At 38.6% G+C, this 11924-nt stretch overlaps 1 protein-coding gene across 1 annotated transcript; it reads left to right on the top strand.

Moving 5' to 3' along the window:
• The first annotated feature begins 6 nt into the window (after positions 1-6).
• On the top strand, positions 7-4205 carry LOC111245560 (polynucleotide 5'-hydroxyl-kinase NOL9-like). The gene is made up of 4 exons (XM_022794064.2): positions 7-18; positions 232-246; positions 727-1011; positions 1648-4205. The coding sequence occupies exons 3-4, from the start codon at positions 839-841 to the stop codon at positions 3041-3043; spliced, it is 1569 nt and encodes a 522-aa protein (XP_022649799.2). The 5' UTR covers positions 7-18; positions 232-246; positions 727-838; the 3' UTR covers positions 3044-4205.
• The last annotated feature ends 7719 nt before the right edge of the window (positions 4206-11924 follow it).

Below are 11924 nucleotides of genomic sequence, written 5' to 3'. Positions count from 1 at the left end.
TGGAAACGATACCGCTCGGTTAGTAGGTCTAAGATCCTGAGTAATCGGGCATGTGTGTGGTAGATCATCGCAATACGTACATATGTTATTTGATATAATGAAGAGACATATTTCCGATGGCAGCTTTTGTTATTCACTGTTCTTTTTTTTTTTGCTGTTACACGACGAGTCTTGAAGCATTATAGGTGGAGCAAAGACAAGCCTAATCAAATCGAAAATGTCTGATTGCAGCAAGGACAATAACTGGTAATGATACATTGTGATTGCATGACCTCTAGCTGCAACGAGTTTTAAATCCTCTGTAGACCAAAAATATATCTGATAAAGTGATAACGTATTTGCTAATATTTAACTTAGAGATATTTGTTGAAGTGGGTTGTACTCGAAACCGAACGTAAACACATAGTCTATTTTGTGCTGAGGAAAGGATACCAGCTGTCTAAGACAATTTTGAATTAAGTCAGCAGCTTGAATTTCGAAAATATTCGACAAACTGAACGTAGAACAATCAAAACGATCTGCAATAACACAACTTACCATTAGAATTAAGCAGAAGTTCTTGGCATAGTGAATGACTTCTTTTTCATCTGACCATTATGTGGCTTGACTTGTTCATAAAAGCTGTGTTCACGCATTTATTAAGGTTCTTTCTTGGGGTATTTTTCAAGTTTTGAACATTTACGACTACCATCTGATAAATATGTGTTGAACACGTATATCTTGTAGGCCAGTGGGATCCCATCAGCACCATTTTAGTGGTAGTAGTGATCGTGTGCCAACTGGAGTACGCTTGTTTCTTCATCGAAACTCGGTGCTCGTGGCGTTAAGCGATTCTGTCATGATCAGCTTTGCTGGGTCGGCTTGGCTCCAGGTGGCCCACGGCAGTGTACGCGTGTTCGACGTTCGCCTTCGTCCATCCGATGGTCCTGTGCATGTGCAGTCAGTACCTGGAAGTTGCTTGCTGATAAAAAACGCGAACTCATATGGCAACAATAGCAGTAACAACATCAGGTAGTAACCCACTGCAGATCATTAGTGATATAGACTCGGATGCGTGTGAGAGGATCGTGAGGGTTTGCTGGATGCTTTCACCGTTGTCAGATTTTTGTGCAATTTCGTTCCTTTACGCCAGCTTCTAGAAAAAAAAATAGAGAATTGAGTTGGAATCTACTATATATGTATACAGATTCTTATTAACATTGTGAACATAACCTCAAGTATTTAATATTAAGTTCGCTTACATATTTGTTTATTACTATATTATTTATAGGATAACTATTTAACTTATTACTTCGAACCATTATTGAATCACAAAACACAGTCAATAGCTTAACTGTATCCGACTTTTGTGAAGTACTCCTATAAGCCACCCGATAGGGAAAAGTAAAATGTACGCGAAAGTATGTATGTACATACAATTTGCAAGATTTAATTATACCTTCTATAAGAAGTAACTGTGATTCGTGTATTGTACCCCGATATTTCCAACAATTTAGTTCATTAATGTAATGTTTAGATGATAGCTGTTTAGCTTTATTATTGCTAGTTATTTTTAAATCGCGTAGTGCAACGAATGTTTACTGTCGATCTAACCCATCGTTATCATGTTTGGTTTGTTATGTTTTTCGTCCTCTTATTTCGTACCAGTCTAGGCCTGTACGACCGAATGCAGCTGATGGGTGCGGGTCTAGCGTTTGATAAAGCCGGTGAATTAATTAAACGTTTCCCACGAAAAACAATCATCATCCTCCATGGACTTGGTACAGCGGATCGATACAGCAGCTTAAAGCCGAATTTCCACCTTGCCACTGACTCTACTCCGGAGAACATGTGGTCCGACTGCCGTTTCTACGTTACGCCAGTCGACGTCGGTTGGTTGCCGAACTATTCCAACAAACAATTGGACATCTTGGTGACAAACTTCATAAAGGCATCAACTCGGACCGTGATACGAGTCGCCATTGTTGGTTCTAGGAACTCAGGCAAATCATCGACGATGCGTGTCCTCTGCAACCGAATTCTACACTCATCGAGCGATGACCAGCCGCAGTCTCAAACCGATGGCGGCGGCGGGCCCCCTTCGCAGAAGACTGTACCGATTTTTGTCCTCGACTTGGATCCTGGTCAGACCGAGTTCACGCCTTCGACTTGTGTATCCCTCGTCGAAGTCAACTGTCTACTGATGGGTCCGCCTGGTGCTCATCAGATAAAGCCACGCAAATCTTTATTAGTTGGTGACAGCACCGCGGGTGCGCGACCTGAATCGTATGTAGCGGCAGTGAATAGTTTGATGTCGTACGTAAACAACGAGCTCACCTTTAATCATATTCTCATTGTAAATACCATGGGTTGGCTGAACGGAATCGGCGACCTTCTGCTTGGGACGGTACTCGATATCGTTAAACCTTGCAAAGTTCTTGCCACCTCAGAGGGGATTGAGCTGCCTACCATGGCCTGGCCGGCAAAGCATGTACAGATTGATGCTCCGATTGTGTATTTGAAAAAAATTGAGGGGTTGTTCATACAAGATTCGTACACAAAACCGGTGAAACCTGCGGAGCACCGAAAAGCGACTATTATCAACTACTTCGGTGGCCTCAGCTTGCTAAGCAAGAAAACAATCGCTTTGCCATGGAATTCCGTCGCGCTTCATGAAGTCTCAGGGCTCTGTCCACCTCAAGAGTTGCTTCGCCTTATAAACGCTAACGTGGTGGCACTCTGCAACGCTGCAGAAGATACAATTTGGAAAAGCAAGTCAGATCCAACAGTTCCGATGCTGCTACGAGAAACCTCCGGCACCCGGGACGAACCAATGGAATGTTTGGGTTTCGCATTTGTTCGAGCCGTCGATATGTTACGAAAGACAATCTACCTAATAACGCCGGAATCTGAGGAAACTGTTCGATCTGCCAACGCGCTGGTACATTGTACGGGGCTGAACGTGACAGATTATCTGGTGACAAACCAGAACAGGGGTAGTCGGCAAGGCCCGGCACCGTATTCTCTAAGTACTGACACACCTCGACCTATTTGGGAATTGTAAAGCAAACATTTGGTTCATACCTGATCATTGCATTAAACTATCCAGGGTAATTAATAATAGTAAAGATTAATATTATATGCTGCTGTACTATTGCAAGCGCAATTAGAAAAGGGGATGTCCGTTGCTGACAGTTACGTTGTATAAATCGGCCGGTAATCTGTTTAAAACAGTGATTACAGAGTTCATTACGAGTGAGTGCATAACAGCTGCTCGTGTTATTTTGCACTCATTTACCCGTGTTATGCAACTGGGAGTGTGATTATGCCATAGAGTGATGAGTATGGTAGTAATATGCCCAACGAAGTGATGTAATTTCTTGGCGCTCTACTTGTATCAACATTTGATATATTTTACGTGCGGTTTGCGATGATGCATCGTTAAGGTTCATTTCTAAACATCATCCGGTAATGATAAAAACCTGAATTCGTCTGTAAGTGGTGCATTTAGATTAATTTTGTGTAATTAGCGGCCAACTTTAATAGATTGAGAGTTCCAGTTGCCCAAGGTCAATCGAATACTTACTTATCTCCTACTTATTTTATAATAACTAGGAAATGGCATGACTTTGACTGTTTAATGGCAAAATTTACCTTGTCTACGGTCCCTTTTGACTTAAAGGTTACAGCTCGACGATGTGTGCTTGTTCTTGAGGATTTCATTGTGAGCTGCTTTGTCAAGACTTGCGTTTTACGACTGCAATGATAGTTTCGGCGGAAGTGGCGTGAAATTCTTCAGTCAGTATGTCTACAGTTACAAAGGTTGAAAATTCAATTTTATTTGTGCAGTTATCAAATAAGATAGTGGAAAACGTATACAATGGATTATTCGAAGTGTAAATTATTGGTAGTAAACTGGCTTTACGGATACGCCTGATTATCGGAAGGCGAAATAAATGTAAGCGTTACATCAAATAAAATAGTGAATATATGAATGTCAGAAGCTTCGTATTGCTACATATACAGTGCCGTCGGACACCCTATTACCTGTGATGTGCCAAACTCTAAAAGCCTTATGGGTCTTTTTGAAATATGCAGCGTTGATTTAAAAATCATGAACTTGTCTGGTTCTGGTACCCAAAAGTGCCATTCTCGTAAAATGTCTTAAAATACCATAGTGAAAAAATACATTTCCTGATAATAAAACGGTAAAGCTGGTAAATGTAGGTGAAGCGCTAGTACTGTGTGGCAAAATAATTAAAGTTAAACGTCCGTCAAAGACACCAAAAAACCTTAGAAAAAATCTGGGAAATATCAGCTTTAAAAATATGAAATCGTTTTTAACCTAATTATAAGGACCTTTGTCTATACTTATTGTCCTCTATTTCATTAGTTTATCCAAAGGGCCTGCAAAAAAATTCCCGGTTTTTCCTTCGTAGCAACGGATTTAGTCAGTAAATCTAAATCATAATAAAAAAACAAAGTCTTCTATTGCTTCAGCGACTATGTACTATCTATCAGGTAAGAATAATTAGGAACCATGATTTTTCTAAAAATAATTTAGTCAGTATTGTTTTTTAAGTCAATTTGAAATTTTTATTAGGTTTTTTTTCGCCTATTATACATTTTTACAATTCGCGTTGCAGTATCACGGGACCAGCCCGCTATATAAATTCTATTTAAGTATGTATAACTCTAATCGATGCGCACCGGCTGTAGTGAGCAACGATTTCTTGAACGGATTTTTTTGCTTTTTTTTTGTAACAATGTTTGCGACAACCGCCACAAAGCGTCGGGAAAAGTGTTTCCGGGGGTGAAGGTTTGCGCAATACTGAAAAGTTAGGCTAGGGTTTTCTCCAGCAAAAATGATTTCCCATTGGCCACTTAGTTCCCTGACTCTCTCTCCATCTCGCTTTCTCTCTCTCTCTTTCATATATATATATATATGTATATATATATATATACGCGTCTAACTTTGGCGTAACATGACGAAAAACAAGTTTGCCGAAAGACCGCAATTGGATATGCCTCATTAGAGCGGATAAAATGTGTGCTTAGAAACTGGCTCTCATTGAAGTTACCATTGGTAGAGCACCACACATTGTGCTGAGGGCCAGATGAGTCTCACTAAGTGGCACAATTTTAAAGATTAAACAGTCTCACACTCGAAGTCAAACTAGCAGAGTGGTAGAGTAAGTATATAGAAAAGGCAATAGAAAACCTAGAAATAAAAGCTGATGAAGTGAAAACATGAAGTATATGTTAAGATGATTATCAATCGAAAAAGTAAATAAGAGATTCATTCTTATAAAGCATAAAAAGAGAAGGTGAAAAGTTTCTTAGATAAAATAGAGGCAGAGATCGTATAGATCTAGTTACAGTAAGAATAGGCAAGTTGTAGAAAAGTCAGAGAACTCGTTTTCATATTGTAAATATAGAGGGACAGTTTCAACGAAGTAGACAGTAAAGTTGAATACGGGATTCCTAAGAATGAATTCAAGACAACCAAAAATGGTTCATAAGAAATAAAGGCCTAGATTAAGAAATGAAGTACGAAGAGAAATCGTTTATGGAGTGAAAACTAGAAGAAAACTAGATAACTCCATTATAAGAAATAAAGGCCTAGATTAAGAAATGAAGTACGAAGAGAAATCGTTTATGGAGTGAAAACTAGAAGAAAACTAAATAACTCCACTAAATAAGCGGCCGAAGCGCAGTTTGAGGCGATTGTGACTGAATCAAGACCAGAAAAGCAGATATTTTATGAAAGGTGAACACAAAGAGATTGATTGAACGATCAAAGGAAATAATAGGGTTCTAAGCAAGAAGGAGGTATGGTCAATGCTTTTACGAAAAGGGACAAAGTCTTATTCTTGAGGTACGACGAAATGGAAAACCAATCTTGGAAAGGGTTGGTAACCAGTGTGGTAGCAGAACTAAAAGGTGAGAGTAGTTATGAAAAAGTTGAAATGTAAATGAAATAAGACTATCAACTTGAAATAGGCTGAATCGGAAGTCGTTCAGACACATCATCAATTACACACAAAGAGTAAGCTATTTTAGTTCGACAGATCGATAGACTCCAATGATGGACAACAATATTTATGGAAGTGGCATATGGTAAGAAAGTTCGCTGAAACGAACAGGCCTAAGGTATCTAATGAAGTTACTAGAGGGGAATCACAGTCATTCGGTCAAAAGCAGAATTTCGTAAGAAGTGAGGTTTAGCGAAGTTTAAAACGAGGCGCCATGAATTAGACTAGAGCGCGTTGAACTGTTTCAATAATAGTAATAGTTTTCAAAAAGTAAAAGATTTTATCCTACACATCTATATATCAGTTTAGAGAAGAGGAAAAGAAACCTTGTAGGAGAAATCGGCGAACGTCGCCTACGAAGACCACGACGCCGGGCGGATGGCTCACGGACGCCAGCACCCGTCTAAGCCAACTGTCGTCTTAACGGTGGTATTGAATATTGTGAAGTTGTATAAACTTGAATAAATTACTTAATCTCATTATTATTATTAATAATAAGAACAATAAGATTATGATTGATGCCGTTGTAGGCTGTGATGGTGCTGAATGATGTCGTTCTCAATACATTCGGTCTTGTTGTTTTTCTCCCTGGTCCTATGCGCGCTAGGTATTTTAAGTATCTTCTAGCGTGTTTACGTGAATATACTTCTACGTCGAATATTCCTTTGTCGTCCTAATTGTCATTTACTTGTTTTATCTATTTATTGTTTTCGTACCTAGCTTACGTGGTTCCGTCATTGCTATTAATTTTTCAACAGCTCACAAATGAGGTATATCTATCGGTCGCCTACAATACAAATTCGATCGTCCTCGGCGTTTAAATATCTACTTGCAATGAGGATAAGTCATGTTGTGGGTAGAAGCGGGTTCCTTGTCATAAAGGTTGCTTAGCATTAGCCAGTATCATATTGCAGCAAAGTTTGAAAATCTACTTATTTACTGGAAGGAAGTTTAAAGAACCTTGCCATCTCTGACATCTGCTATAATTATAACATCAAGTGGTCGATAAGTAAATTATATGCTACTCATTATGTCAAGTGACTGCAAGCAAGTTTTCATACAGGAGAAAAATCGATGGGTCCCTACGCCTGAAAAACGAAAGAAAGTCGCCGCGTCTTTGGTCGGTCCAGAAAAGTCGAGATGTGGAAGTGTAAGATACAGAAGTAAAGCGCCTGAATTTAAGGCTAGACATCGAAAGTCTTGACACTCGACCTAAACCTCTAGTGGTCAGGTAGATTTTGACATTAGTGCTTTTCCATTTGAATGATGAGTATTACGAGTTGATGTTGGCCAAATGAAACTGGTCGTTTTGGTATGACTGATGATAAAGGGATATGACAGAGGTCGCAAAACCATAGTAAAGGCGAAGTCTGAAGTTCGTAAGAAGGTAAAGTCGGAGAATCCGATGCAACATTCATCGATGGGGGGTTTCCTTGTACAAGGAAATAGGTCATTAAGGTTCGCGAATCCGAAGTTAAGGTCGAACCCCACAAATCGAGTGATAGTGAAAAAATTAAAGATGATTGATAGTAGAAAGCAGAAGTCCTTGAAATATTTGCTAGAAGGGACAGACATTTCTTCAGCGCAAAAGCGGAGAAAACTGAAGCAGTAGTTGAAGAATACCTCGCCATCGTGGTGCCGGTCTTATCCGTTGCTGGCATCAGTCCTTCGGCCGCTTAATCGTACAGGGATATGATGCTGAGTTCGATCCGTGACACGTCTATACGGTCGCTCCAACTGACGATACTGTGCTAAACATGCGCCAGCCAGGAGGGCCAACACGGCGAGAGCATAGAGTAGCCGCATGCTCAAAGGAGAATTGTGAGCCCTGCGTACGGGTCACGTTGTTGAAGAGAGGTACCAAGATCATCAGGTTCGGTAGAATTACGGTGATGTTTACCATTCAGAGAATTACCCCGACGGGAGTGAAGGCAGACATAGGAGAATAATAAAATTGATGTTAGTTCTCGCTATGACAAAATGTTACGAGTTTGTGTTATGTAAACAAATAGAGTAGTTTGTTTTCAATGCTTGCTAAGTTCTAACGGGTTTTACGTTGCTTCTTTAACTTCGCTTTTGACTTTGATAGTTGATAGCTCCGCTTTAATTTATATAGTTGCTTCATATAGGTAAATGTAAAAAAACTATATAATAATAATTTTTTACCAAAAGTATCAACAAAATTAACTAAAATCGCTCAGACGTATGATATAGAATACTTCTTGACAATTCTGTTTAGTGAATAATAAACATTTCTGGGTTATGGTTTCACATTATTTCAATATGCACAAAAGTACTTTTGACATTTATAAGTATTAATTCGAGACGCTTCTGTATTAACTAAGATGCCGTTTAAATTGATAATTCTCAAAAATACGTCTATTTACCGGCGACCTGTTGATAAAAATTCTCTTAGTAATCATGTCCGTTGGTTGATCATCTTATTTGGTTTGTAGTTTAGGTACAGTTTCCCTTTAGAATTCAAGTCTACCAAAATAATATGATTGTTTTAAACTACAAGGGATCAACAGTAATTTGTAGTTAGAATCGAAATCCACACAAAAATAGTTAATGGTAAGAAATGAAACGTTCAAATAACCACATGAAGAATAGCTAATCCTTGTCACAGCGACTCTACCGTGAAAATCGGCTTAGTATATAACTGTTATCATTACAAACAGTAACGCAGTTCCGAGTTCTCATAAATATATATATATATATATATATATATATATATATATATATATACATTATATATATATATATTTATTTATCTAGATAACTCCATTATAAGAAATAAAGGCCTAGATTAAGAAATGAAGTACGAAGAGAAATCGTTTATGGAGTGAAAACTAGAAGAAAACTAAATAACTCCACTAAATAAGCGGCCGAAGCGCAGTTTGAGGCGATTGTGACTGAATCAAGACCAGAAAAGCAGATATTTTATGAAAGGTGAACACAAAGAGATTGATTGAACGATCAAAGGAAATAATAGGGTTCTAAGCAAGAAGGAGGTATGGTCAATGCCTTTACGAAAAGGGACAAAGTCTTATTCTTGAGGTACGACGAAATGGAAAACCAATCTTGGAAAGGGTTGGTAACCAGTGTGGTAGCAGAACTAAAAGGTGAGAGTAGTTATGAAAAAGTTGAAATGTAAATGAAATAAGACTATCAACTTGAAATAGGCTGAATCGGAAGTCGTTCAGACACATCATCAATTACACACAAAGAGTAAGCTATTTTAGTTCGACAGATCGATAGACTCCAATGATGGACAACAATATTTATGGAAGTGGCATATGGTAAGAAAGTTCGCTGAAACGAACAGGCCTAAGGTATCTAATGAAGTTACTAGAGGGGAATCACAGTCATTCGGTCAAAAGCAGAATTTCGTAAGAAGTGAGGTTTAGCGAAGTTTAAAACGAGGCGCCATGAATTAGACTAGAGCGCGTTGAACTGTTTCAATAATAGTAATAGTTTTCAAAAAGTAAAAGATTTTATCCTACACATCTATATATCAGTTTAGAGAAGAGGAAAAGAAACCTTGTAGGAGAAATCGGCGAACGTCGCCTACGAAGACCACGACGCCGGGCGGATGGCTCACGGACGCCAGCACCCGTCTAAGCCAACTGTCGTCTTAACGGTGGTATTGAATATTGTGAAGTTGTATAAACTTGAATAAATTACTTAATCTCATTATTATTATTAATAATAAGAACAATAAGATTATGATTGATGCCGTTGTAGGCTGTGATGGTGCTGAATGATGTCGTTCTCAATACATTCGGTCTTGTTGTTTTTCTCCCTGGTCCTATGCGCGCTAGGTATTTTAAGTATCTTCTAGCGTGTTTAGTGAATATACTTCTACGTCGAATATTCCTTTGTCGTCCTAATTGTCATTTACTTGTTTTATCTATTTATTGTTTTCGTACCTAGCTTACGTGGTTCCGTCATTGCTATTAATTTTTCAACAGCTCACAAATGAGGTATATCTATCGGTCGCCTACAATACAAATTCGATCGTCCTCGGCGTTTAAATATCTACTTGCAATGAGGATAAGTCATGTTGTGGGTAGAAGCGGGTTCCTTGTCATAAAGGTTGCTTAGCATTAGCCAGTATCATATTGCAGCAAAGTTTGAAAATCTACTTATTTACTGGAAGGAAGTTTAAAGAACCTTGCCATCTCTGACATCTGCTATAATTATAACATCAAGTGGTCGATAAGTAAATTATATGCTACTCATTATGTCAAGTGACTGCAAGCAAGTTTTCATACAGGAGAAAAATCGATGGGTCCCTACGCCTGAAAAACGAAAGAAAGTCGCCGCGTCTTTGGTCGGTCCAGAAAAGTCGAGATGTGGAAGTGTAAGATACAGAAGTAAAGCGCCTGAATTTAAGGCTAGACATCGAAAGTCTTGACACTCGACCTAAACCTCTAGTGGTCAGGTAGATTTTGACATTAGTGCTTTTCCATTTGAATGATGAGTATTACGAGTTGATGTTGGCCAAATGAAACTGGTCGTTTTGGTATGACTGATGATAAAGGGATATGACAGAGGTCGCAAAACCATAGTAAAGGCGAAGTCTGAAGTTCGTAAGAAGGTAAAGTCGGAGAATCCGATGCAACATTCATCGATGGGGGGTTTCCTTGTACAAGGAAATAGGTCATTAAGGTTCGCGAATCCGAAGTTAAGGTCGAACCCCACAAATCGAGTGATAGTGAAAAAATTAAAGATGATTGATAGTAGAAAGCAGAAGTCCTTGAAATATTTGCTAGAAGGGACAGACATTTCTTCAGCGCAAAAGCGGAGAAAACTGAAGCAGTAGTTGAAGAATACCTCGCCATCGTGGTGCCGGTCTTATCCGTTGCTGGCATCAGTCCTTCGGCCGCTTAATCGTACAGGGATATGATGCTGAGTTCGATCCGTGACACGTCTATACGGTCGCTCCAACTGACGATACTGTGCTAAACATGCGCCAGCCAGGAGGGCCAACACGGCGAGAGCATAGAGTAGCCGCATGCTCAAAGGAGAATTGTGAGCCCTGCGTACGGGTCACGTTGTTGAAGAGAGGTACCAAGATCATCAGGTTCGGTAGAATTACGGTGATGTTTACCATTCAGAGAATTACCCCGACGGGAGTGAAGGCAGACATAGGAGAATAATAAAATTGATGTTAGTTCTCGCTATGACAAAATGTTACGAGTTTGTGTTATGTAAACAAATAGAGTAGTTTGTTTTCAATGCTTGCTAAGTTCTAACGGGTTTTACGTTGCTTCTTTAACTTCGCTTTTGACTTTGATAGTTGATAGCTCCGCTTTAATTTATATAGTTGCTTCATATAGGTAAATGTAAAAAAACTATATAATAATAATTTTTTACCAAAAGTATCAACAAAATTAACTAAAATCGCTCAGACGTATGATATAGAATACTTCTTGACAATTCTGTTTAGTGAATAATAAACATTTCTGGGTTATGGTTTCACATTATTTCAATATGCACAAAAGTACTTTTGACATTTATAAGTATTAATTCGAGACGCTTCTGTATTAACTAAGATGCCGTTTAAATTGATAATTCTCAAAAATACGTCTATTTACCGGCGACCTGTTGATAAAAATTCTCTTAGTAATCATGTCCGTTGGTTGATCATCTTATTTGGTTTGTAGTTTAGGTACAGTTTCCCTTTAGAATTCAAGTCTACCAAAATAATATGATTGTTTTAAACTACAAGGGATCAACAGTAATTTGTAGTTAGAATCGAAATCCACACAAAAATAGTTAATGGTAAGAAATGAAACGTTCAAATAACCACATGAAGAATAGCTAATCCTTGTCACAGCGACTCTACCGTGAAAATCGGCTTAGTATATAACTGTTATCATTACAAACAGTAACGCAGTTCCG

This window comes from Varroa destructor, unplaced genomic scaffold (genome assembly GCF_002443255.2).
Source record: "Varroa destructor unplaced genomic scaffold, Vdes_3.0 BEIS01000002.1, whole genome shotgun sequence".
In the NCBI taxonomy this organism is placed as follows: Eukaryota; Metazoa; Arthropoda; class Arachnida; order Mesostigmata; family Varroidae; genus Varroa; species Varroa destructor.
The sequence above is the reverse complement of the archived record's forward strand: the minus strand, read 5'-3'. Positions and strand labels throughout refer to the sequence as shown.

Excerpts from the sequence above, each read along its gene's own strand:
- LOC111245560 (XM_022794064.2), top strand. The coding sequence starts at position 839 with ATGATCAGCTTTGCTGGGTCGGCTTGGCTCCAGGTGGCCCACGGCAGT. Across the intron at positions 1,012-1,647 it reads AATAGCAGTAACAACATCAG|TCTAGGCCTGTACGACCGAA; the intron begins GTAGTAACCCAC and ends ATTTCGTACCAG.